Here is a 24,088-nt window from a genome sequence, read left to right as displayed (position 1 = left end):
TGGTTTTGTTTAAGGTCTTGAGAGGCAATGAGGACGAAGGGAAGTTTGGCATCGGTGGGGTCGATAATGTGGGAAGAATGGAGTTACTTCTTCCATGCAGTGGAAATGAGGCATCAATCAGGCACACATGTCGCACACATAACAGATTATTCCCAAATATTGACATCCTAAAACATGTGGACACTGTTTAACCATTAGGAAACCTTTTATTGTGTGAGCAAACATTACATTTCTAGTGCTGCCAATTCATTTAATTAAATGTCATACAGATTGTAATTATGTGGATAACATAATTATTTGCTATTATTGGCAACACTTTTTCAGCTTGATTGATGTTTTGGTTGTTTTTTTATTTGAGAGATGAGACAGTGGTGACAGTGATGGTGCTGTGTGCTGTTATGCTGTCTGTTGTTTGAATTGGAGTGGTAGTAGCTCAGTCAGTAGGGACTTGGGTTGGGATTCAAGTTGCTAATGTTTGGAATTTCCTGATGGGATCAAGTATGGAGTTTGGACTGGTACTTTGAGAGGGACCAGTCCACCTCCTGGGCACTGCCAAAGTGTCCTTGAGCAAGGCACCGGACTCCCCGGGCACGGATGATATAATAGCTGCCCACTGCTCCTAATACTAGGATGGGTTAAAGGCAGAGTCTAAATTACACTGTGTGCTGTGCTGTCTACATGTGTGTGACCATCAAATGAGGATTCAAAATCCTCCATTTCCATTAAATATTAAATGAGAAGGTGTAGGTGTTAATCATGTTGTTTTTAAGGCTGTAAAACAGCCCATGTTTATCTTTGTCTTAGACAAAACACATTTCTGACAATAAAGCACATATATGGAGTGCTGCTGTAGGTTTATGAGCAGTGATAGCTTGCCGCAGAAGCTATTTAAAGGTCCTATGGAGGCAAGTGTGTAGTCATGAATGGTGAGTGGGGGAGGGCAACCATAGTGAGCTAGGCCACCATCTGGCCTCATAATCATATGCTGGGAGAAGAGTCTAGTTATTGTAGCACACCAACCTGCTGACAATGACCACTGAAACAACAGACTTTAGCACAATGCATTTTGGACCTTAACACCCCAGAATCAAGTTTGCATGACAAATATATTTAGAGAGAATATGTTACATCAAATATGATTGTGACACTGATTTACTTATGACAATTTCATGAAATACTGAATTTTGTATATATTTATAACTATACAACAAAGATATGTACATCCATTTGAGTAATAACACTGAAGGTCCTGAGGCTGCTGTGTTTGCAACTTGTAGGAGATAACGGTATATTTTGGTGGACGCGTCCAAATCCGTGGGCTTGTTGGAACTGTAGTTCACATGTTAGAAGCAGCAGAAGTGCAAACACGGCTGCGTGTTGTAGAATTACTTCATTACCCACAAGGCCTTGTTTTGATGCGCCTGCGCTGTTTATGTTTTCCAGTCCATGTGTAGGCGAATCACGTGTAGAGAAACCGTTGATCGTCATGTCTCTGCTGTAGCAAAGCTCCGTGCTCGATTTTATTATTTGCCTCCAGTTGTCGCTGCACTTTGTTTTGACAGCTGTTTGCTTTCTTTTCTCGTTCCTGTTTACCGAAGAATGAGCGAAAACGATGACATCGAAGTCGACAGCGATGTATGTGATTTAGTTTCCTCTAGAAGTAGCTAGACAAATTGTTAGCCAACAGCAACTTTAACATTCCTGTCAACCTACGATATCTGATTGAGCTAGCTTGCTAGCTAGCTGGGTTTCTTGGCTAAGACTGGATTTTTAAGACAAATAGGGAGTGATCTATTTGAAAAAAAGTGTTTTTTTGAGTGGTAACTGGACGGCTGGCTCGTTAATTAAAGTCGAGCCCATTGGTCTCGTGAATAAGTTTCGTGGTTTTACTGCGGTCAAGTGAGCTGTCGTCTGCGAAACCAGTTAAGCCAGCTGTCGTTTGGATTTGGTTGCATATTTATTAGTGCAATTACGGTACAGGTGCTGGGAGCGGTCAAAAAGGATGTGGACAGACTCGCGCACATACTATATTACACATCATTTATTGACATGTCTTCTTGAAGATGTGATCAAATGTGTGATACATATTATATTCACCTCCACTATAAATATGTATTGTAATGCAGAGACAATTCCCTCACGTTTTTTAAGTATGGTTAAACCTTGTTCATACTAAGTTTGCTGAAAATCCAAATAGATTTGAATGTTTTTATACTTGAAAATATATACAGTATGAAGTCCAAAAAGGGACTTTTAAGGTAAAGTCACCTCCAAAGTCAAAACACATTGTATGTCATAGGATATGCTTTCAAAGTTTAACTCATAAAAAGAACTATATGTAAAATGCTTTAACATTTTATATTTTAACAGCAAATGATATTCTGAGTAGATTTACATCGGGAATGCAAATGTTCGATGAGACTGTTTCATTTTCGTTTTGGATTAGTTAAAAGATGGGGAATTTCGTATTCTTTACAAAACTTATGTACAATGGAAGTGGATTCATATTTATTTAGTCTTTTCAGTATTGTGAGAATGTCTTGTAGTTAGCGTAACTTCGTTCTAGTCTTCAGCGAGTGTCTTTAAACGTCCATCTTGGCCCCTTCAAGCAAAGTCCGCGTAATTGCATGAATACACGCGCAACCACACATCAGACGGCGGCTGTGCAAACAGAACACTAGTGACGGCTGTGTTGATGTTTTCATGTGTTGTGGATAAGGGACGTGCCGAGTTCATTTTTAATTTTCCTGCAGGTTTCATGACCTTTTTGAAATAGGTTCTCCTATAACGAGATGCGCAGCGCTGCAGCAGGACTTGAGACTGCATTTGAAACACACTTGCCAAATGCAACATCGAACATACTGCACCTGCTCATTTAAATTCCCCATAGTTTACAAACCAGCTGCATTTAATGGCACATACATGTGCCATGGTGTTTTAATTGAGTATGCATATGAAATCGTGTAAGATCCTTGATCTGGTCACATATTTCTCAAAGCCATGGATTCCCTTCCCCCAGTTTGATTAAGCTGGGATCTCCAGTTTTGGATCCTCTTAGAGCCACACTATACATTATATACTGTTAGGCCTGTTAATCCCACATTTCCCCACATTTCTAATGTTAGTCTCCTTATAATGAAAAATAAGTTATGGTTTTAGTGGTTCTTCGTTCAGCATTTACTGTAAGAGAGGATTTGCGTTCATGTTATGTATTTGTTATCATTGACGGCTACTATTAATGACATTCATGCAGCTATGCATGCCCCCCTTCAAAATCTAATCTGGTACTTTGTTTGTGCTATCTTTTATACGCTTTATTGTATTCAACGCGGCCAATTGATCTAATCAATTGATCAATTGATCTAATCAATTGATCAATTTCAACTAGTGTCTTAAATGCTTTAAACACTTTACACAAATCTATGCAAAGACTATGTCTATTGCCAATCCAGCCATCATGTAAGTTAAACTATTGCACCAAATAAGCAAGCATTTTAATTTGCTTTGGAAGATATTGCTCTTAAGATTAGATGTTTCTGCATCCATTGCTTTTGTTCAGTCCATTTATAACAGCAGGGAGAAGGTAGACATTGGAGTTGGTATTGAGCTCCCGTGAAGCACAATTAGTTTGACAAAGACTGACAAAGATGTGCTGTTCCAACCCTTTTAAACAACTGAATACAAACCGCACATCTTCTGTTGACGTTATGATATTCACACCACAGGTTCCTGCTGTATGATGGCAGGAAAATGATATTTACACACGTACACACAACAGGACCCTGTGAAAGTTGAAACCACAACTTCTACTTATTTGCAATTCAAAGCTGCAGCATTAATGTATTGCAGCTTTAAAATGCAACCTGTCTTCTTCTATGATAAAAATCTCATGGGAATCAAGTAACACACTTTTTGTAGCTTTCTTGGTTTTATCTTGTGTATTTTTTAATATATGACCTGCGTTCTAAGTGTAAACTTTGCTTGTCCCTTTGCAGGCAGACAAGCGAGCCCATCACAATGCGCTGGAGCGCAAACGCAGGGACCACATTAAAGACAGCTTTCACGGTTTACGGGACTCTGTGCCTGCATTACAAGGGGAGAAGGTGAGAGAGAAATATATGCATTTTCTGTATTCCATAACTCTACCGGCAAAGATGTTGAACCTTATTTAAGGTAAGACTGAAGTCAGCTGTCTATCTCAGGGCGCAGCAACGCTGTTTACATAAAGAGCCACGTTTAGATTAACTTGTCATTGGGACTTTCTGTTCTTCTACCTTAGTGCTAGCTAATTATTTGCATAAGCCTGACCTGCATGTACTGAGAGGCAGGAAAACAAACAGATGCCAAAGTAATCAGTAGGTGGATCTGACTGTTTTCTCTAGATTAACTGAATCAGCCACACAGCACTGTAGGAGCCTAAATGAATTATAAATCAACATAAAAAGCTATTTTCGACATATTACATTATTTTAACCTTATTATTTCATACCTAAATGATGACCGACTAGTGTGCAGAGCGAGGAGTCGAGTCTGTCGCAAGGGGATGCACCTGCAGTTATATTCCAAATTAAACGATTTATTAGATCAAACATTTTGAAACATGGCAATTCTGATATGTTTACACTCAAGTAGTGATGTGCTGGTTAGGGTTTTTATTACCTGCACCCACCCGACAAAGTTATGAGAGCCGATCCGCACCACAAAACCAGCAAAAATATGCGTTAATCGTGTGTGTGTCTGTGTGCGCGCACAAACATGCTCCAAAAAAAAAGGCTAAAAATGCGCTTTATTTCCTTATTAAAGTAACACCAGCTACCGATGACAATTTAGTCCGACTGGAGCATACTGACCATCTGACCAGAAGGTGTCAGACCTAATATAGAGCTCAGGAGACACCCTCATTTCTCTGTTGCAGATGACCAGCAGGTGAAAATGCAGCTTCTCATTTTGCACTGCTGTGCCTCTTTGTTTTCACAGCTCTGCAAACGTGGTCACCCACAGTGGTGAAGTCTGCAGCTCATCAGCTGCATTTCCAAGTCCATAATATCCAACCACCTTATCAGACATTATTCCAGTTTCCATCCATCAAAGTCAATGCAACTCTATTGTGTTCTGCTTGTGTCTCCATGTGTCAAACATGTCCAAAGCAGTGTCACCTTCATAAAGAGATTTGAGATTGTCCAATTCATGTCCTCAGTGTACTTCTACAGACTGAAGGCAACAGCCTTTTAGCTTCTCAACCTAACTAACTAACTAACCCAAGACAGATTTGTTTGTACAGTCCATTTAGTCAGTCAGTAAATCATTCGAATTCATTCCAAGTGCTGCAGACATTGGCAAACTTCAGTGTGCAGGTGTGATGGTGCTTCAGCATCGTGTGTGTTTGTGCAATATGTCAATGTTAGCACATGTGCTAATGGTTGCTGACCCTTGGAATAGTCCTTTTTTTTAACCTTTATTGTATTATCCTGATTAAAAGGTTGTTGCAACTACAGATGTCAATGGTTAAGAGAGAATATCCTTTTAAAGGCTACGCATGCTATACTACGCAGGTTTATTTAACATGGTGACAAATGGCGTTCCGGAGTAAAAGGAAGGTTCTTCTTTTATTTTACGTCGTTTTCCCTTATTTTTCTTAAGAATTACGCGGTTAGTTAACGGTTGATGGGTGTCGGGCTATCGAAATGAACTGAAACGGACATCCCTAATTGCAACATACATGTATAACACTGATCAGCACGATGTATGTTGTTCTGCTTGAACAAACAGACACTGCAACTTTTTCCCATGGCCTCTCTAAATTTCTTTGCTGACAGAGTTCTGTCAAACAGGCTTCCCGAGCACAGATTCTAGACAAAGCCACTGAGTACATCCAGTACATGAGGCGAAAAAACCATACCCACCAGCAAGACATTGATGACTTAAAGAAGCAAAATGCACTGTTGGAGCAGCAGGGTGAGTGGAGGAATCGCATGTTTTTTGTTGTTGTGGATGTCTTTTTACAACAAAGCGTGATTTTAGTTACAATATGCAATATTTGATGAGATCTACTGTGTGTTTCTGTCTTTGGTGACTGCAGTTCGTGCACTGGAGAAGGCGAAGGGGAACACTCAGCTCCAGACAAACTACTCTTCTGACAGCAGCATGTACACAAACCGTAAAGGCAGCGCAGTGTCAGCCTTCGACGGCGGCTCCGACTCCAGCTCTGAATCAGAGCCAGACGAGCCACCGAACAGAAAGAAGCTGCGCGTGGAGCCCAGCTAGACTCGGGCGGCCCCCGGTTCTCCAAACAGACTCTTTTTGCCCACCAGCCCCAACTCCTCTCACCTGTCCGCACTCAGTCCTGCCTTCTAACGCCAGTCCAGGAGACAAGGTGGAGACTGTGAGAGAGGTGCTATTATGTATAAAACGCTTCTACCTTCCTTTTCCCTCCTGGCAAGCATCCTGTCACTCCACTGTCATTCGTGGCCCAGCAACAACTTTTAAGACCCCCAAAGTAAGGCAGCTCTGCAGTTTTGAAGGACTTTATGCTTTTTTCAAACCTCATGATAACCACTCATAATCAAATGTGGAGACAACAAGGTGCTTTAGTAAAGCTACACAAAATATAAAGAAATTGTTTTTCTCTTTTGGTTGTTGTAGACAACCTCTGCAATCTGTTGGAGTTGTGAGACTTTTCGATCTTTGACAAAATGGGTAATTAGGGATAGTTTACCTTTTTAATATTCATACTTTTCCAGAAAAGAATGTGAAGTTGCTTTTGAAAAAAAAAGGTCTGTTATGCAAGATGCAACCCTCGTTATTCAGTGTAGATGGCTGAAGTTTTTGTCTTTGAAAATGTATGTGTAATCAAATGAATCCCTCTATTTATAGTAACGCACCAAAATTGATTTCTTACCCTGATGTCTGATCTCCCTTATGTTTGGCTTGAGATTTTCCAGAGAGCACAGGAGGATGAACAAGTTGACCTGCTGTTTTAGTGGATTTTCCACAGGTACAACTATTTATTTTCCTCTATTTTTATTATTATCAGATAAGATATGGGTATTAAAAAAAAAGATCCCCTAATGGATACTGAATGTTACGCAATGCAGTTAAAGGGCAGCGACCTTTATTTTTGTTAATGGAAGTCCATTTCAGTGTGTAGTATATAACACTGTATACTCTTTAATGGTGTCAGTTCTGCAAAGAAAAGCCTTCCCTTGAAATATTTGCCTGTGCTGGGAACGTTTATCTTTCTTTCTTTCTTTTCTTTTCCTTTTTGCAGAGGTAATTTAGTGTGTACGTAATCAATATTTGTTTGTTCCATTTCATGGAAATTACAGGTATGTTGTACATACTGCCAATGGTTGTCTTGCAAGTTAAGACATACCTTTATTATAAGACTATAAATAAAACTATTTTATCCTTTTGGGATGTATTTGTGACTCGACATGTTTTTAATAACATCGTATGATAGCTTCCTAAGTTACTTGTTTTTGTGTTTGGAGGGAAACCACTGAGTGAACTCATTTCCAATCCCAGTTAATGAAATAATCGGATGTGTTTAATCAAAAACAAGAAAAACTGCTGATGGAACGAACGCAATCGAGAGGGATAATTTAGTGGACAATTGGAGGATATTAAATGTTTGAATTGTGGTGTCAGGGGTACAAAGACTATTCAGATTTCTTTGTGTTTCTACTCAGTTTACGACATTAAGGAGAGACTGGGAGCATCAGGAGACAGGTGCCTGTACTCAGGCTCCTATTGAGGACAAAGAGGTCGTATCCTGAGTAATATTCCAGGGAACTATGGACATGACATGACATCAAGAAGAGTTTAAATTGAGAGTTTTAACACATTTTACACATGTAGAAAATGTTAAGATTTTAATGCTTGTATGCTCAAATCAGATTTTAAAAGTTGATTGATTAAGAGATGTAGTATTCTCTACCAACATTATATACCGGTAGCCTAGAGGAACAATATAAATAAAAAGAAATTGTTGAATTTTGTACATTTTAAAATATATTATTATATTTTTTGATATATGAAAGGAGAAAACGATTGTTGGTTTTCGGTCAAATTGTTCTTCAGGGTGGTTACGTTGGGTAACTTTGGTCTACCTGGCTACAGCACATTTGTTTTTTGGGATTAGCTCAGTGTGTCCCAGTTGACACTCCCACTGCAAGAGGCAGCTTCTTCAAGGATGCAGGTTGTATGCTGCCTTCTGGGTCCGTAGGAAATGTTACAACTGAAACAATTTACTGTTTTTTTTACACAGTGTAAAGACCGTAGATGAGAAGGTACGGGAACCATGACAAAACAAAAAGCACAAGCGATGCATTTATTACAATGTGTGGATTGAATCCACGTAAAATAATCAGCTTGTCCATGTTCCTACAGTATTTACTCGCTAAATTCGAACCGAACCACAACATTACTTTATATACTTCTACAAAAAGCCTCTTAAACAAACAGTTTTTACAAAATGGTTCGAGTTGTTGTGAGTTCCAACTGTCTTTGCTTGTATTTACAGTTTATGAGATAAGTTTTCCGAGGAACCCTGAAGGCAGCAACAGCACAGCTACATGGAAGAGTCATGCTTTCCTCTGTGTTGTGGTCATGGCGAAACAGTACGACGTTTTGTTCAGGTTGCTCATGCTCGGAGACTCGGGGGTCGGGAAGACATGCATGTTGCGCAGGTTCACGGAAAGTGAATTTCATCCTTCACATATTTCCACCATCGGTAAGCCAACAAGTTTTCAGTGACGCCTGTTTCAAAACTCATCATATGGGTCCCTTTTTTCGGCGCAGGTTGAACCGGATAAACATCAGTGAATACTATTTTTACAGAATGAATGTCGAGGCGGCTACTTTTTAACTAAATTTCGTTGAACAATTAAACTGTACTTTTCTCTTTTTTTTCCCAAAGTGTTTAAGCAGCCCTACTTATCTAGTAGTATTAGTACTAAGTGCCTCGGGTCATAACAGCTCTGAAAACCTGTCAGTGCTAAGAAAGCTACATTAACCCTGATAAAATATTTACATGTTCTAACAGAGATATGCCTCTAAAGAAAGATAGCCTACTAAATGATGCAGGAGAGGTCTAAAAAAAAAAAAGCAGCTGTTATGTCACAATTACAATGAGAAGGAACACTTTTTACTCTTCCCTCAAAGTGTTTTGATATTTTATTCTGAAAATGACACTTGTTGAGTGATAAGCCCATTAGTACTTCATATCATCACGGCCTCTTTTCCTGACTCGTAAAATGGAAAATGGTGGCGCTGTTTTACACATAAGAGTGCATTATTTCCACTTAAGCAAAGAAAAAAAAAAGTCAAAGCATTAGTTCTGTTATAGGCTTTTAGTTGGTTGTGACTGTAAAAGAAAGTGCTGTAGTGTCGAGGGAATTCAGGGTTTGTGACGCTGCAGAGCTGGATCTCAGGAGAGCTTTACATGGGATTAAACCCAGTTACTTGAGAACGTGCATTGTACATCAAATCTCCTTACTTTTAGATCCCCGATGATGTGATTATTGGTAAACATTAGCTTCCCTCAAGATCTGCATTCCCGTTTCTCACAAGCATAGTGTCTTTCAGAGAGCTGTGGGAACAAGAAGGCACTGACACGCAGCTTGAACAGACCTGTTGCATGCGCAGCTTTGCAAATATTACATCACAACGCACACAAGTGAAGCACCAATGGCACATTTTATAATATGCAGGCTTGTGTGTCAGTGTTAACAAGGCTTTGTGTCAGGAAATGTCACACTGTCATGGCTCACTGGGACACTTGTTAAACACTGCCATTGTTAATGTTATTAGCACGTGTTTTTTTTCCACTGTGACAAGTCTGTTTTTGGACTGTTAGTCAGTACAGATCCATCATTCTGCATCGATGTATCCATCAAATATCATCGACGCAAAGTGAAAACATCAATACATATCCTCATCTTAAAGATGCACCTTCATTTTGAAATTCCCATGGCACATCTCTGTCACCATTTCTGTGCAAGCTCACCTCCTCCCTACATGGCCCAGTAATACAATTGTCGAATCATATTTTAGTTGCTTTTTGTTAGTTAGTGCTAAATAGGCATATGATATCGTTTCATATCGATCGCAGCCCCCTGAATTGAATTGAATGGAATTGAAATAGTTTTGTGGCAGATTTAGTGATATCAGCAAATGTTGTATCGTTGTCCAAAGAAACAATATAATATCATATTGTGATGAAACTGGTGATTTACACACAACAAGCAATTTGAAGATGTTTGCTTCATTAAAGTTTAATTGATGGGTAATTCTTTCTGACATTTGTTTTAGGTCAAACAATAAATTGATCAGCAGATGAATCATTATTGAAAATGTTATACCACATAGACTGTTTAGGACAGTTTGTGAAACAATCACTAAAGTGTATACATTTTAAGCATCTAATATATAAAGTAGGTAGCCTGAAAAATAGAAATAGTCAACCATTTATTTAAGAAGATAAACCGTATACGGTCTTTACTTTAATATATACATAGGCTATATCTTGTTGTCAGCTGGTGCTATTATGTCACATTTCTTCGCTCTCTTGTCCTGTTACCCAGCAGAAAAAAAGCACAGCAATAGTTAACATCAGTTGCAAGCCCCTTGTGGAGACACAATGATTTAAAAGCTGACACTATGCAGTGCCTGAGATACTATTCATTAGGGATAATAGTGTCTCTGAGCCGCTCTCATTAAGCGCTCACAATCACACAATAGCCCATGTCGAATAGCACAAAGCAGGATTCTTTCACCAATTTCTCACCATTGCTTAAGTGATTCCAGTTTGACCTTGGGAAGGTGTAATGTGTGGTTGACTTCTGTTCTGTGAAATAAAATGTAATTTTCATCTTTTGTTTGTTGTTGTAGGAGTTGATTTTAAAATGAAAACACTAGAACTAGATGGACTCAAGGTGCGAGTACAGATATGGTAAGTTATGTTTTGCATTAACAGTATGTGCATAGTGTGCGATCTTCTTCTGCTGATGTGTGTTTTGTCTTGGGGTGCAGGGACACGGCCGGTCAGGAACGTTATCAGACCATCACCAAACAGTACTACAGGCGTGCACAGGTGATCCCTCAACATGAGCACGTTACCTTCATGGGTTACCGAAGCATTCATTCTTTAATCTGTCTTCATGAATTCTTCTCCAGGGTATCATCTTTGTATACGACATCACCAACGAGCCGTCATTCCAGCACCTCGTGAAGTGGGCCAGTGATGTGGATGAAGTAGGCAATAAGCACTCTCATTTCACTCCCTTGCCCTTCGCAGTGACCCAGTATTTGTTCTAACCTCTCGATGCACTGCTGATGCGTGCTGCTCACCCCGTGGCTGAGTGTGAGTGACAAGATGATGAAGTCCCTTATCTCAGTGCTCTGTCCTTTTTTTTGTGTTGTTGTTTTGCAGTATGCCCCAGACAAGGTGCAGAGGATCTTGGTAGGGAACAAGTCTGATGAGGAGCTCGGGAGGCAGGTCACAAAGGACCAAGGAAGCAAGGTTTGATTAAACCTTATTTCTTTGGTATTATTAGTTTTTTTGCATTTAATTTATAAGTGATCATCTACCGTTTAGAATGTTGTAGGTATTCAAAAGCATCCAAAAGTACCCAGCAGTCATTGTTTCCAGTGTTACGCTATACATTCAGTGGTATAAATCTGCTTAGCTTTAAGAGCTTTACTTTTTGTTTCTTTCAAATTAGTTTTCAAACAGTCTAGCCCCAGATTATCAGTAATCGAGGAACATGGTGAATGGAAACTGTGGTGCCACATCGTAGATCTAAATTTGGAAAATCAGCTTTCTCTATTAAGGGCTGTCAACTCTGGGACACGTAACCAACTGAAATCAAATGAATTCAAATCCTTCACAACAACGTGCTGACGAAAAGCAATCTAGCTGTACACATTTCTAACAAAGTAACTGTAAATTACTGAGATGCATTGATGTATATGCATGTGTATTGTGGTATGTGTTTTTTATTGTATTTCTATATTCACAGTGTATTGTGGTTTTATGATATTGAAAGCTGTATATTTGAACTAAACTGTATGTAAAAGCCCAACTAGAGACAAGAGCTGAAAATGAGCAATAGCTATAAACTCTCTGCAACACATCTGTTTCATGCTCTGTATTGGAACTGTTAAATTGCATCGTCCCTATCAAATAAAATAAAATAAAATTCAAGGTGACCAGGATTAAATGTTAAGCAGGCATTTCTTAAGGATACACACTAAATATAAAAGTTTGTTTGGAAATTATTTCACAAACTATGGTACAGACCTACTATACTAATATAGCTTTCATGACTACTTTTCTATCTTGCACATAATGTGAGTTTTATATTCAGATTTATATGGATAATTCATAAAAAATAATTGATAGGCCAGTTAATAACTACTTACAGTCTTCTAAAACCTGTGTTCATTTACTTGCGGAGAAAACTGGCTTTGTTGTACTTATTACTAACCATATCCACCTGGATATTGCAGCTAGCAGAAACCTATGGGATGGAGTTCTTTGAGACCAGCGCCTCCACCAGCAGCAACATCAGTGAGGTAGGACACGGTGTGCATCTCCAAAAAAAACAGCCTGTCACTGTCTGTGCACAAATACTCCGGGAAACTCCCCCGCTACATTCTTTATTATCTTTTATGTATTTATTTTTTCACTTCCCCCTTCCTTCAGTCCTTCACTCGTGTGACAGAACTGGTGCTGCAGGCTCACAAGAGAGACGAGGACAACTTGTTGGGATCCCTCGATGATTATCTGGAGAATGCTGCTTTGGAAGAAGAGATAGGCAGTGAAGGCACCGACGACAACACGAAGAACACCTGCGCCTGTTAGAAAGAGGGCCATAACAGTACCATGGCTCATCGCTAAAGACTTTTGTTCTCCACTGTGACTTGACTCTTGCCTCCTCTGCATTCTTCATAGATACTATAACCTGTTGACCTGGAGGGTGCTCTATTGGTTTCACTTTTTGTATGTTGGTGGTGTAAGTGCAGTTAGCAGCAGCAACCAGCAGAGGGCACACTCTGTGTCATGATCACTGATCCCTGTAGCTACAGTGCATGAAGGTAGCTGTGTATCGAGCATAACTATCAATGCACACGCTGTCTTCATTTTCATGCACTATTCACTTACACCTACATATTAATTGATAACATGTGGATCAATATCCAAGGAAATCTGTTTATTAAGTTGCAAAGATTGTATATGCTCCAACAAGGTAGCCAGAGGACAGAGTTGAATTATTTACACCTCGAAACTCAAACCAAGCAGGGTTGGATTATTTTACACAATGGGCTTATTTCCTGAAGGGAGACAGTGTTGTGCCATGTTAAATGACCTTTATGAATGCAGGGTTATCCTGAGTGTATATGTATATGTGCAGTTTTGTTTTATGAATGTGGCTGGCGTTGCCAACTGTATATTACGTATTTAAGCAGTGTTACTGCGACTTAAAATCATGTTTTCAGGGTCTGCTTTGGTGCCACATATGTCATTTTAATGTAATATTTGAAACTCAAGAATGTTGCAAAAAAAGTCGTAGCAGTGTATAAGTTAATACATTTGAATTGCCATATTTAAAACAAATTAAATGGTCATCTGAGCCTAGCTGAGTCACTACATTTTGAATTGAGAGTGAAGTTAGGTCCACGGAGAGTTCAGACATGTTCATTTATTTTTCATCACCTGCTGTGAAAGACGGGTGATTACACATTTAATGTTTGATGACTGAGAAAATTGATACATGTCAGAGATACCATAAGACTGAATACATGCAGTGATGCATGCTATTTCTCCATTTTTCTTTACAGTGTCAAATACATACTCAGGATAATACTAATTAAAAAGAATTCCAATGATTACCAGCACATTTGGGTTCAAAGACATTTAAAAAATGTTCAAAGCTTATCCAACAACATCTTAGGCAACACACATTAATATAATTAATACAAAAAATACTTCATGTACTTGTGTGGTTTTACAATCACTTGTCCAGAGTGTTGTGTAGCAGATGTAGATCAGTTTCTTGCAGAGTCATTTGACACCGATGAAAGGCAGCTTTCTGTCCTCAGTGTGTCATGTGACCAACCAGTTGGATACAGTCACACGTTGAGATCCCGTCTGCCTCCAGTGAGGAAGCTGAGGAGTCAAGATGACGTTCATCGCCAAGACCTTCTACGACCTGAGAGCCACCACGCTGGAGGGAGACTCTGTGGATTTCAACGTGTTTCGGGGACGGGTGGTCCTGATAGAGAATGTGGCCTCGCTCTGAGGCACCACCACCCGGGACTACAGCGAGCTCAACCAGCTTCAGAGCAAGTACCCCCATCGGCTGGTTGTCCTGGGTTTTCCCTGTAACCAGTTTGGATATCAGGTCAGTTGAGCAGCGTGGTTCGATTGACCCGACAATATCTGGTCTTAATATGCGAGTTGGCAAAGAAATCTCATAAAACTACTTTCAGTATGCCGACGATGCTTTAATATTCATGTGAAACTTGCTGTATCAGTTCACTTGTTAATACAAAACTTCACCCAATTTTGTGCTTTCTGTGGGTTTAAAATAAAATAATTTAAATGAGTTTCACCTGAATTTCACAAAATGTTGAAAGCCAATTTCGATCCATTATTTAATTTAAACATCTCTCCTTATATCTTGGCCAGGCCAAGTTTCATATCAGAAAATGAACATTCAGCCATGTTTGCTTCACCCAATAGGAATGATTCACCATTAAAGTAGCAGGATGATTGTAATCAGCTTAATTCCTGTTTTATCACCCAAAATTAGATGCAAACTATGACTATTAAAGCCTTTACAGTATGAAATATGACAATATGAACGTAACACTTTTTTTGTTTTGCAGGAAAATTGCAGCAATGGTGAGATCATGAATTCCCTTCAGCATGTGCGTCCAGGCGGCGGCTTTCAGCCCAGCTTTACCATCTTTGAGAAGTGTGACGTCAACGGGACATACACACATCCGGTCTTTGCGTATCTGAAAGACAAGCTCCCTTATCCCGATGACGACCCCACCTCCCTCGTGCAGGACCCCAAATTTCTGGTTTGGAGTCCCATCAGCAGGACGGACGTCTCTTGGAACTTTGAGAAATTCCTCATCGGGCCAGAGGGAGAGCCCTTTAAAAGATACAGCAAGAAGTTCCCCACCATTGACATAGAGCCTGACATTCACAGACTGCTAAGATTAACTAAGACCTAAGAATAGCCTCCACCTCTTAATGACTTCTCATCCATCACAGTCAACGCTGATATGCTGTCCTCCACACTTTTAAGCCTTATTAAATGAGGGTAATATTCTGAAAATCCTAGGGAATATTATCTGAGGCCTTGTAAGTGCTTAAGAGTAGTGGAGGAACAAAGTTAATATATGTAAAATGCATTTTACAGTACAAATGTGGGTACGAAATAAATGCCAGGTATATTCTTTTGCATGTCCTTCTGTTTCTTGTCCTAGTCTGGCCAGCAGATGGTGCTACTGACTTGATCAAACAAATGGATAACTTCAGTCATGCTTTTATGAATTAATATTCACCACACACGCACACACACACACACATACTCACAAAATGTTTGCACTGGAATAAAACACTAAAAATCACTGATGTGTCTTCCTTTTAATTGGACTAATAACCAGTGACACACCTGCTATAAAGATGTGTGCCTCGGATGCAAGGTTGACAAAAATAGATGTCATGTCTGAAACCGCTCTGTGTATGCATAGTAATGAGGCTTTAAATACAGTGGGAAGGAAGAGGAATTATGATAGACGTTGTCATTGCACATAAAAAAGCTCAGACCATTCTGCATTATGCATCCTCCGGCCAGGATTTTCTCTCTCCAACAATTTACACGATGTACATTTCCAAGTAAGATTTGCTGACACCAGTAGCCTCTTCAGCTGCAGGAATGCTTTACAACCACAGTGATACTTGAAGACAAGTCTTAAATTATGCATTTCGGAGAGCAGCGGCCTTGCTACTGTGTAATGAGCTCTTATCCAGCTTTAATTTTCTATGCACAGTGTGCCTTGTTTGCAAGGTCTGCAGATTAGCTGTGGCTGTTCTGCACATCCACTCACATCCACATCAGCTGATGATGTCAGAGCCACAGGCTACACAGGCCAGGCACTGCCCTAATGTCTTTGGCAGGTTGCTGCAGGGACAACAGTGAAACACTCAGCACCTGACAATGTTTGCAGATAGCCTGTCTCACTGTCTTTGCATATCACATTTACATATTTGTGGTGTCTTAATACATGAGGACATTTGATTAGTATATGTCCCACAGTCCTCCTGGTTTGTGGCTGACAGTCAGGTAAGTAATGTTGCCTATTAGATGCAGCACGAATTATAGGAGGAATAGCAGGGCCTCTCTTCAACCCTCTGCACTACTCCCCTGCACACACTGTTTGCAGAAAAATACCACCAAAGATCGTTTATTTTGAGCGAGGAATCACTAAATTGATTAATCGAAAATAATGAGTAGAACGATCTCATCATTACATATGAATTACATATGTGTCAAATGTTACACAACGTCTAAATTCATCTCTATACCTCTGATTTGCATGTATTTTGGCCCAAATACTCCTGAATGCAACTGCAGCAACATCATTGAATGTTCTCTTAATTTTCCCAACTTAAATTAAATGTTTTAACAGGACATTTGCAACAGTAGGTCAAATGTTGCTGGTTTACCATGAGCCCATTTAGCTATTAATATATAATAGGTAAGTGGGTCCTACCCTGCAGCTCATAGTGTGTGATTACATTTCATTATTGTCAGAGGAAAAACATCCAATTCAAGCAAAAGAAAAGCAGAAACAGACAATAAACGTAGGTGTGTAACTGGACGAAAAGAGAAAATTATATAAATACATTTCCAAGTAAAACCTGGAGCTACCTCGCATTGGCTCGCAAAGCTTACAACTTTTTATTTTTTATGTTTAATAACACAGAGTGAGATCTCTTCGTCCACCTTCTCTCCGTCTCCCCACTACAGGTGAGCACTGTTGCCACGGAAACGTTTGCTTTCCCCGCGAAGCCTTCTCGCGAGACTCCGGGGCAGAGAGAGAAGGAGAGAGAGAGGGGAGGCTGCCTGAATGATCTCATCCCTCCAGCAGCTGCATAGCGCAGCGAGGCAAACCCGTAACTTTCTATCAAACTTCCAAGTTGCCTTTCGGAGGACGACACCGAGGTGCATTTTTGGTTTAAACCGGAGCGAACACGTTTCCCGTGAAGGTAAGGAAGAGCTCTGCGCAGTTTGTGTGTCGGACTTATTGGACCTTGTTACGAGTTGAAACAAAAGGAGAAAAAATCCGCTTCGTATTGTGTGACATGCAAAAGCGTGAGGCAGAAAGGGGAAAGGTGAGTCGGGAACGTGGTGGTAGCTACAGTATGTGAGGGGTGTTATTCGTGGGTGCTTGAATAGCCTACACATAACATCTGTCGGCTGTCTGTGGACAAAGCACATATGTGTGCTGTGTGAAGGTGCAGTGTGGAGCCAGTGCGCAATCAGTGCCAGTGTTTTTTTTTTTTTACTAAAAGGGTTGGTGGTGGTACACGAAGTGGACTCGGGAAGAAACATTTCTACCCGGCTATCACTGGGGCTGTCATCTTATGTATCCGTGGTGTCGTTGTATGTCAAGGGCATTGTTCTCAGTCAGCAGTGCTCTGGGGGAGACGATTTACAGGTGGTATCGTGCACACTACACCACATAACATTGGATCTCTCCTTGTGTAACTGTCACCACCTCTGCTACCCCATTTTTCAGCATGGTGTACCCCGTGGTGTTGCCACATGAGGAGGGATTTCAGGCAGGTGATCTCCTTGTGCCACATCTGCCTGGTTCTGAGATCTCTGATTTGTTTACAGCATCATGTTGTTGGAACATATTTTGTCACGTTTATTGCCTGGTTAATCAATATACCATGTTAAATGTTAAATTATGTACACCAGGGTGTCTACTAGTTGTGGTTCCTCGTGACATTTTGATCAGATAATACCCAAACAGACCGATTTCTGATTTATTTATGCATAATGTGCAGAATAAACACAAAACCAGCCATTTTTGTGTCTGCTATGGTTTTAGAGATTGTTTTGGAATACAGATCATGGCTACATTATAGAATAGAAAATACTTGGCAATGCAGGGCAACAGCACACACGGAGGTTTGTTTAAATAGTAACAACCATGAAACTGTGCCAACCTTTCAAAGTTCAAACATATGCCATATTGTGTCCAAAACGAGCATATTTACACAAATATTAGCTGTAACAAACCAGTTACAAAATCAGTGGGTTCCCCTCGATCATAGTGCCTGCTCCAGTAGCTTGTTGGAGTTAGATCATTTGGCATGAGTCAGGTGAAAAAAGGAAGCTTTGGAGTCTAGCTTTTGGCAAGGATCAAGGATTTTTAGCATTCTTAATAGGCTTAGCTGACCTGTGGTGGGCATGCACTGCAATTTTTTTTTTTTTACCAGTGAGTCTCTAATCTCAGCTTTGTCCCGTCTAAATCTGAGCTATTATTCACACTGGACTGCTTCTTGCTCTCTCTGATGGGATTTCTTCTAGAGAAATAATCTAATGCAAAGGCGGCAGCTTTATATCACTGTTGGGGAAAGCATGCATGCTCTGTTCTAATCTGCCACTATGGGCCTTCAAGTCTGTGTTTGATGCTGCTGACAAAAAATACCAGGCCTTAAAACATCTAATTTAGGAAGACTACTTTGCAGCCATGGTATCATGAGGCCAATATAAGTAACATCTAGTTGACAAGATAAGTCCAGTTGTGCATGGCTGCTCTCATTAAAAGGCATCTGCATGCAAACCTTAAACCTGATAGTTCTTGAGAGAAAAAAGCCATTATATATATATATATATATATATATATATATATATATATATATATATATATATATATATATATATATATATATATGACTGAAGGACGGTGTTTCTATTTTCACTTTGTGCATCATACTTCTCCCACAACAATTACAATTGTTATCATTTGCCGTAGAGTCTTTCTAAAGTGCACAGAGAGATGCTTCCTGTTTCAAAGTTGAGTTCATGTTTCTATTGTCTCTTGTGCATTGGCTCGAAAGGGAATAGCTCGAGCACAGATAAAAGACAACAACAAGTGGAGCATTGTGCTGCTTTATAATTTGCCACACTGGAATGTGTGGGCTGCAATTATACTAAGTGGCCATCATGAAATGCTTATATTAACGGTTTACATTTTATAATGAATAATAACAAGATTATTGTTATGATTAATTCTCAAATTCAAAGTGCGTTATTCTTTAGTGGTTTAATGATCTTAATGTATAAAGTAGGTTTTTGACCACACTCTTTTCCCTGTGATGTGCTGCTTCTTGGTTACACTCACAAAGTTTTAAGGTTGGATATCTTCTCAAACTTCTTGACGTAGCCCGTGCGCCTGTTACTGGTGACACACTAGACGACAAACTAAACATCCCTTCAGATGTGACCCTGGATGATCTGGTGCACGAACGTGGCCAATGTCGCCTTCAAGGCCAATTTCGTAATGCTTGTTTATTCTCTGACAAACACCAGGATGAGTCATGTATTCATGAGTTTTGACACAACGTTCAGTAATTGCTTGAAATGTATAACTTGCTCAGAAAAAAGGGAAGCTTTGTCAGTTTTGACATGAGGGATGTGTCTGGCCGGTATTACTCAGCCTATAGTCAGAAGTCAAATGACTTGATGCTAATATGGCCTCCAGCGTTTCTTTTTCCGTGTGAGTGTCTTTTTTTCGCCGGTGACTGAGGGGGTTGATGAGTTTGATTGTAATGAGGTGTGACTACGGGTCTGCGTTTCCTGCTTGCTAAACTGTTGGAATGCTCTGTCTTTGTCTGGATCGGATGGTCCACTGTATACCAGCCAATGGAGGAGAGCAGAGGGCTCGGAAGTTACAATAGTGATGATGTAATCCCTTTTCAGCGCACTGTCAAAGAGTAAATGCGTTCAGACAAAAGAAAATTCCCCTCTTTTTCACCCCACCTGCCACAAAGTTTGGGGAATTTTTACCTAGTAAAAAAATCCACTGCAATTTGGACACTGTAATTATCTATGCGGGAGATTCTGTGGGGGTTCACCGCCACTGAGGGAGTTTAGTAGTGGGACAGACAGGTGCAAAGTGTTGCTATTGGCTCTTATCTGGACCATACCTGATTGGCAGTTGGGTCTCCATATAGTGGACTGTTACTTATACACTCATGAACTGAAGCAACCTCTCTGTGACTCGGTTCTGTCATGCTGCCTCCAACTCTCAACCCCAAACCAAAACCCACAGTCATGCAGAGATCAGACACTGTGTAATTCCCCTTTTCTGCTCCAATCAAACCTCATACATGCTGAAAATAGTACGGCATGAAGTACAGATTGGAAGAAAAAAATGAAAAGTTTGACAGGCAAGAAAAACTTATAGGGGAAAAAAAACCTTTCCATAATGAAATCTGGAATTCTAATGATGCTCATGGTGCAGCCGCAGGCTATCTCCGCTGCCACACAGAGATGACGTGCTCGGTATTGTCTCAACATGTCTGCCAGTTGCTACACTGTCTCTGTGCTTGGCCTGCCTGCACACTCTCCCTGGAACAGATTACAGAACTCTGCTCGGAGAAGAATCAAAACATCAAACACAGTTACAGGCCCGTGCCCCATGCAGAGCCTATGTAGGCAGCAGCGGTGGAAAATAATTCCACATACAAAAAACGACAGAGGTTTTGCTGTTGTCCCTCCTGTGGACAGAAATCTGAGAAGCAGGCAGGAATGCGTGAGGGCTTGGTCATGGCTGAGCTCAAAACAGATCTGGATGCATAGACAGGTCTGTTCTCATTCCTGTGCATGATTCCAACAGTTTTTATTGTTAAGGAGCCCCTTTAAACATGGGATGTGTAGTAAGACAAGGAATGCTGGAATAACAATACACCTTGTGAGGTTTTCTACTGAAAACGCTACTCTCTGAAAACTGTGCGAGCTGCTTAAAGTTCTCTAAAATATTTAAAGCATTCTTTCTGTAGTTTGTGTTGTGCTTTGTTTCCCGTACTGACAAATCCCTCCTCATATTGCTCCAAAATTCCACATCCTTTCCTTTGGAACCAGGGAATCCATTTCCACCCTGTGAGTTCCTGCTCTGCTCTTAGTAAAGCCAAGAGGGAAGAATGAAGCCACTGTGGACCAAAGGCCTCCCTTTGCTAGATTCAGACGACTTTTTAAACAAATAGAAGTTTCAGGTGGACTGAGTGAAGTGTGTAGAAAAATGTCACTATTCATGCATCGTGCCCATGCAGCTCTGTATTATTACCTCAGCCTTTAACACAAAACGTATACTCAATATTTATGTTAAAATAATTAGGCTATGCAGTGTGGAACGGAACACTGTCTGATGAATTAGGCCATAGTCTTTTTCTCCATGTTGCTCCAGGTGCAAAGGGCAGATAGGGCCAGCTAATAACAAACATGGCTGCTTTCCCAGCCTTTCCTCTCTCGCTGCCTGTTTCCTGTGTGTTTCATTGATGTATTCCTGGATACCCTGTCTACAGCTTTGCTACACGAGAAACACATTTGAAACCGAAAGCTGTCTTGTAAATATAAAGGTGGGCATGTATTTGCAACGCATGCATGTCGAAGCTCTCTCTCTCATATTGATAGATTAAAGAGTGCTTGGACTTAGATCAGCATAGGGGTGTCGCGATATATATATTAACGACAACCGTGATATAAAAAAAAAATGAAATATCGACATTGTGTTTTCTTTGTAGGCTTTTGTACAGTTATGGTTACAGCCTCTCTGTCCACCACTGGTATTTTGAGTGTAATTAATTTGCCGAAAAAGAGACAAAACGCACACTAAGCAAAGTTAAAGATGGATAGTTATTGTGAATTATTTGGGCCATAATCATGTAGTGAAAATCGGATATCGTGACAGCCCCAGTTCAGCGGTTAGCATTACTATCATTGCTAGGGAGGAGGTAAAGTGGTGGTGGTGTTGTTGCCATGTTTCTGTTTACTTTGTACTCATTCTTGAATGCTGATTAGGAGGAAGTCAGCAGTGGGTGTTTGCTACTAGGAAAAGAAAACTTGCACCTGTACACGTCCTGGTTTGTTGTTTTGCCCTGAACGCTCCCCTTTAGTCTCATTTTTGACTGACCCTAAAAACCAGGTGTCAAACTAGGTAGGGACTAGATGTGAATGAAGCACTCACAGAGCGCTCCAGTCAAAACTTGTGGAGATGCAAACTCCTGATTATTGCCAGCCGGGGGGGATAAAGAGGAGGGTGACGTGTTGATTGCATTCTGCATCACTCTGTATCTCAGAACCAAGAGTACAACAGAATAATTACTGGGACAACTGTCTGATGTTGTCTGATTCAGAAAGCAGATGTTAATTTGCTTGCCTTTTCCTGTCATGTGTTTTATTCTTGGTGTTTTTAATGGAAACACAAGTATTGAAACCACTGCACCTCCAGCTGCCGTTTATAATGAGATGTGGCTTGCATGGAACTGGCTCAGAAGTATGATAAACCACAGTTGCAGAGCTGGCTGGAGTGTGCCAGTAAGTGCAGTGTCGTCCATGCCAGCAGCAGAACGCTGTGCAGGTTTGCACTGTGGTTTCCTGGCACAGAGTGTGATTTAGCAGGGCACCACTGTTATGCAACGCTAGCTGACTTATGACAGTCCAAATGACTCTCTATGGATTGATTAACTCTGCGGCCTGACTGTTTATAATTGGACTGGAAGTACACTAGGCTATGTGCTGGACATGTGCCAAAATCAATGACTAGTGGTGTACTGACATGTGTGTTTAACTTTGCTACGCTGTTGTTGTGTTTTTTTGTGTCATCGTCAAGCCTTTCTACGTCTAACTGTACATTTAGAAACTATTTACCATCTCTGACAAATAGTGCTGATTACTGAGGCACACCTGAGCTCCACAGAGCCCTTAGTTGGGGAATTAGGCTGCCCTCCAAGCTGACAACATAGCCAGCCAGGCTTCTCCAGAGACATGGCAGAGAATCCCCCTGAGGCTTTCTGTGAGGTTAATAAGCACTTCCTTTGTGTGCGCTGGTCCTCATGTCAGCTCACACTGAAGCTTTCCCACTGTCCCCTGCGCTGCAGCCCATGTTGCTACCTTGTTAAATCGCTTACCTGGCAAGATCCTATTCTTATGTTTCTTACTTCATCCTTGCAAACCGAAAAGGGGTTAATTACACAATTGTAGAGTAGATCTTGTGCACCAGGCACACAATTAATGTATAGTGGCAGCACAGCAGCTATTTAGCCGATGTGAGGGGATATTAATCAAGCTTTCACCTTGACTCTGGCCTTCCACAATTGCTGGCTATGTTCTCCTTTTGACTGCTGCTCTCTCAGCTAAGGATATTTTTGTTTGCTAGCAGCACTCTTGTGCTCCTCTGTCACTGATATAAGTATATGGGGAATCCCTGTACAGTTAAAATGCATCCTCTTAAGGCCGCCCCTATTCATCTCTGGAATCAAATTGGTTTATGTGCTTTACCCTGGTTACTGCTGAGGTGTATTTGTTGGCTAAGCGGCTGTTGATCGATTTGATGGATCAGTTTGACTGATGAAAATGAACTCCAAAGCATGTATAGAGCATCTTATGATAGATTTGATTGCATTCTCCAAAGGCCTTTTTAAAGCCTATGGTCAATACTACTACTGCTGTTGATGCTGCTGCTGTTGATGCTGCTGCTGTTGATGCTGCTGCTGTTGATGCTGCTGCTGTTGATGCTGCTGCTGTTGATGCTGCTGCTGCTGCTGCTGCTGCTGCTGCTGCTGCAGTGAAGCTCATGTTTCCCATGTTTGCTCAGCAGGGTCCCGACCCTTCTCAAACTGCCCAATCAAAACATCACAACTGCTGCTCTCCCATAACACCACCTTGCCATAACCTGTCCAGACAACCCCGTCAAATTGAAGAACAAACCCTCATGTCACTTCTAAAGTATTCCATTTTTAAAATGCCATTTCAGCAACACAAAGAGTTCCTGT

At 40.6% G+C, this 24,088-nt stretch overlaps 3 protein-coding genes across 4 annotated transcripts; all 3 read left to right on the top strand.

The window, feature by feature from the left end:
• The first annotated feature begins 1,447 nt into the window (after window positions 1–1,447).
• LOC115027838 (protein max-like) lies at window positions 1,448–7,420 on the top strand. The gene is made up of 4 exons (XM_029461358.1): window positions 1,448–1,635; window positions 3,996–4,103; window positions 5,817–5,955; window positions 6,080–7,420. The coding sequence occupies exons 1-4, from the start codon at window positions 1,600–1,602 to the stop codon at window positions 6,262–6,264; spliced, it is 468 nt and encodes a 155-aa protein (XP_029317218.1). The 5' UTR covers window positions 1,448–1,599; the 3' UTR covers window positions 6,265–7,420.
• Window positions 7,421–8,176: 756 nt separating this feature from the next.
• On the top strand, window positions 8,177–13,635 carry LOC115027509 (ras-related protein Rab-15-like). 2 transcript variants are annotated; one of them, XM_029460877.1, is made up of 8 exons: window positions 8,177–8,216; window positions 8,522–8,731; window positions 10,891–10,951; window positions 11,032–11,092; window positions 11,176–11,253; window positions 11,432–11,521; window positions 12,511–12,576; window positions 12,707–13,635. In XM_029460877.1, exons 1-8 carry the CDS (start codon window positions 8,192–8,194, stop codon window positions 12,863–12,865), a joined length of 750 nt encoding a protein of 249 aa, XP_029316737.1. In that variant the 5' UTR covers window positions 8,177–8,191; the 3' UTR covers window positions 12,866–13,635. The 2 variants fall into 2 exon arrangements, with proteins under 2 accessions (XP_029316737.1, XP_029316736.1); XM_029460876.1 differs by lacking the exon at window positions 8,177–8,216 and having other exon boundaries at window positions 8,332–8,731.
• Window positions 13,636–13,777: 142 nt separating this feature from the next.
• gpx2 (glutathione peroxidase 2) lies at window positions 13,778–15,471 on the top strand. Its single transcript, XM_029460878.1, has 2 exons — window positions 13,778–14,405; window positions 14,893–15,471. The coding sequence occupies exons 1-2, from the start codon at window positions 14,184–14,186 to the stop codon at window positions 15,244–15,246; spliced, it is 576 nt and encodes a 191-aa protein (XP_029316738.1). The 5' UTR covers window positions 13,778–14,183; the 3' UTR covers window positions 15,247–15,471.
• The last annotated feature ends 8,617 nt before the right edge of the window (window positions 15,472–24,088 follow it).

Source organism: Cottoperca gobio, chromosome 22 (assembly GCF_900634415.1).
Source record: "Cottoperca gobio chromosome 22, fCotGob3.1, whole genome shotgun sequence".
NCBI lineage: Eukaryota > Metazoa > Chordata > Actinopteri > Perciformes > Bovichtidae > Cottoperca > Cottoperca gobio.
This window is presented reverse-complemented; position numbering and strand designations above follow the sequence as displayed.

What these genes read in the sequence shown, in the direction of transcription:
- LOC115027838 (XM_029461358.1), top strand. Translation starts at nt 1,600, where the DNA reads ATGAGCGAAAACGATGACATCGAAGTCGACAGCGAT. An exon ending in ACATCGAAGTCGACAGCGAT is followed by an intron (nt 1,636 to 3,995) that starts GTATGTGATTTA and finishes GTCCCTTTGCAG; the next exon opens with GCAGACAAGCGAGCCCATCA. An exon ending in CTGCATTACAAGGGGAGAAG is followed by an intron (nt 4,104 to 5,816) that starts GTGAGAGAGAAA and finishes CTTTGCTGACAG; the next exon opens with AGTTCTGTCAAACAGGCTTC.
- LOC115027509 (XM_029460876.1), top strand. Translation starts at nt 8,338, where the DNA reads ATGTGTGGATTGAATCCACGTAAAATAATCAGCTTGTCCATGTTCCTA. An exon ending in TTCACATATTTCCACCATCG is followed by an intron (nt 8,732 to 10,890) that starts GTAAGCCAACAA and finishes TTGTTGTTGTAG; the next exon opens with GAGTTGATTTTAAAATGAAA. An exon ending in AAGGTGCGAGTACAGATATG is followed by an intron (nt 10,952 to 11,031) that starts GTAAGTTATGTT and finishes CTTGGGGTGCAG; the next exon opens with GGACACGGCCGGTCAGGAAC.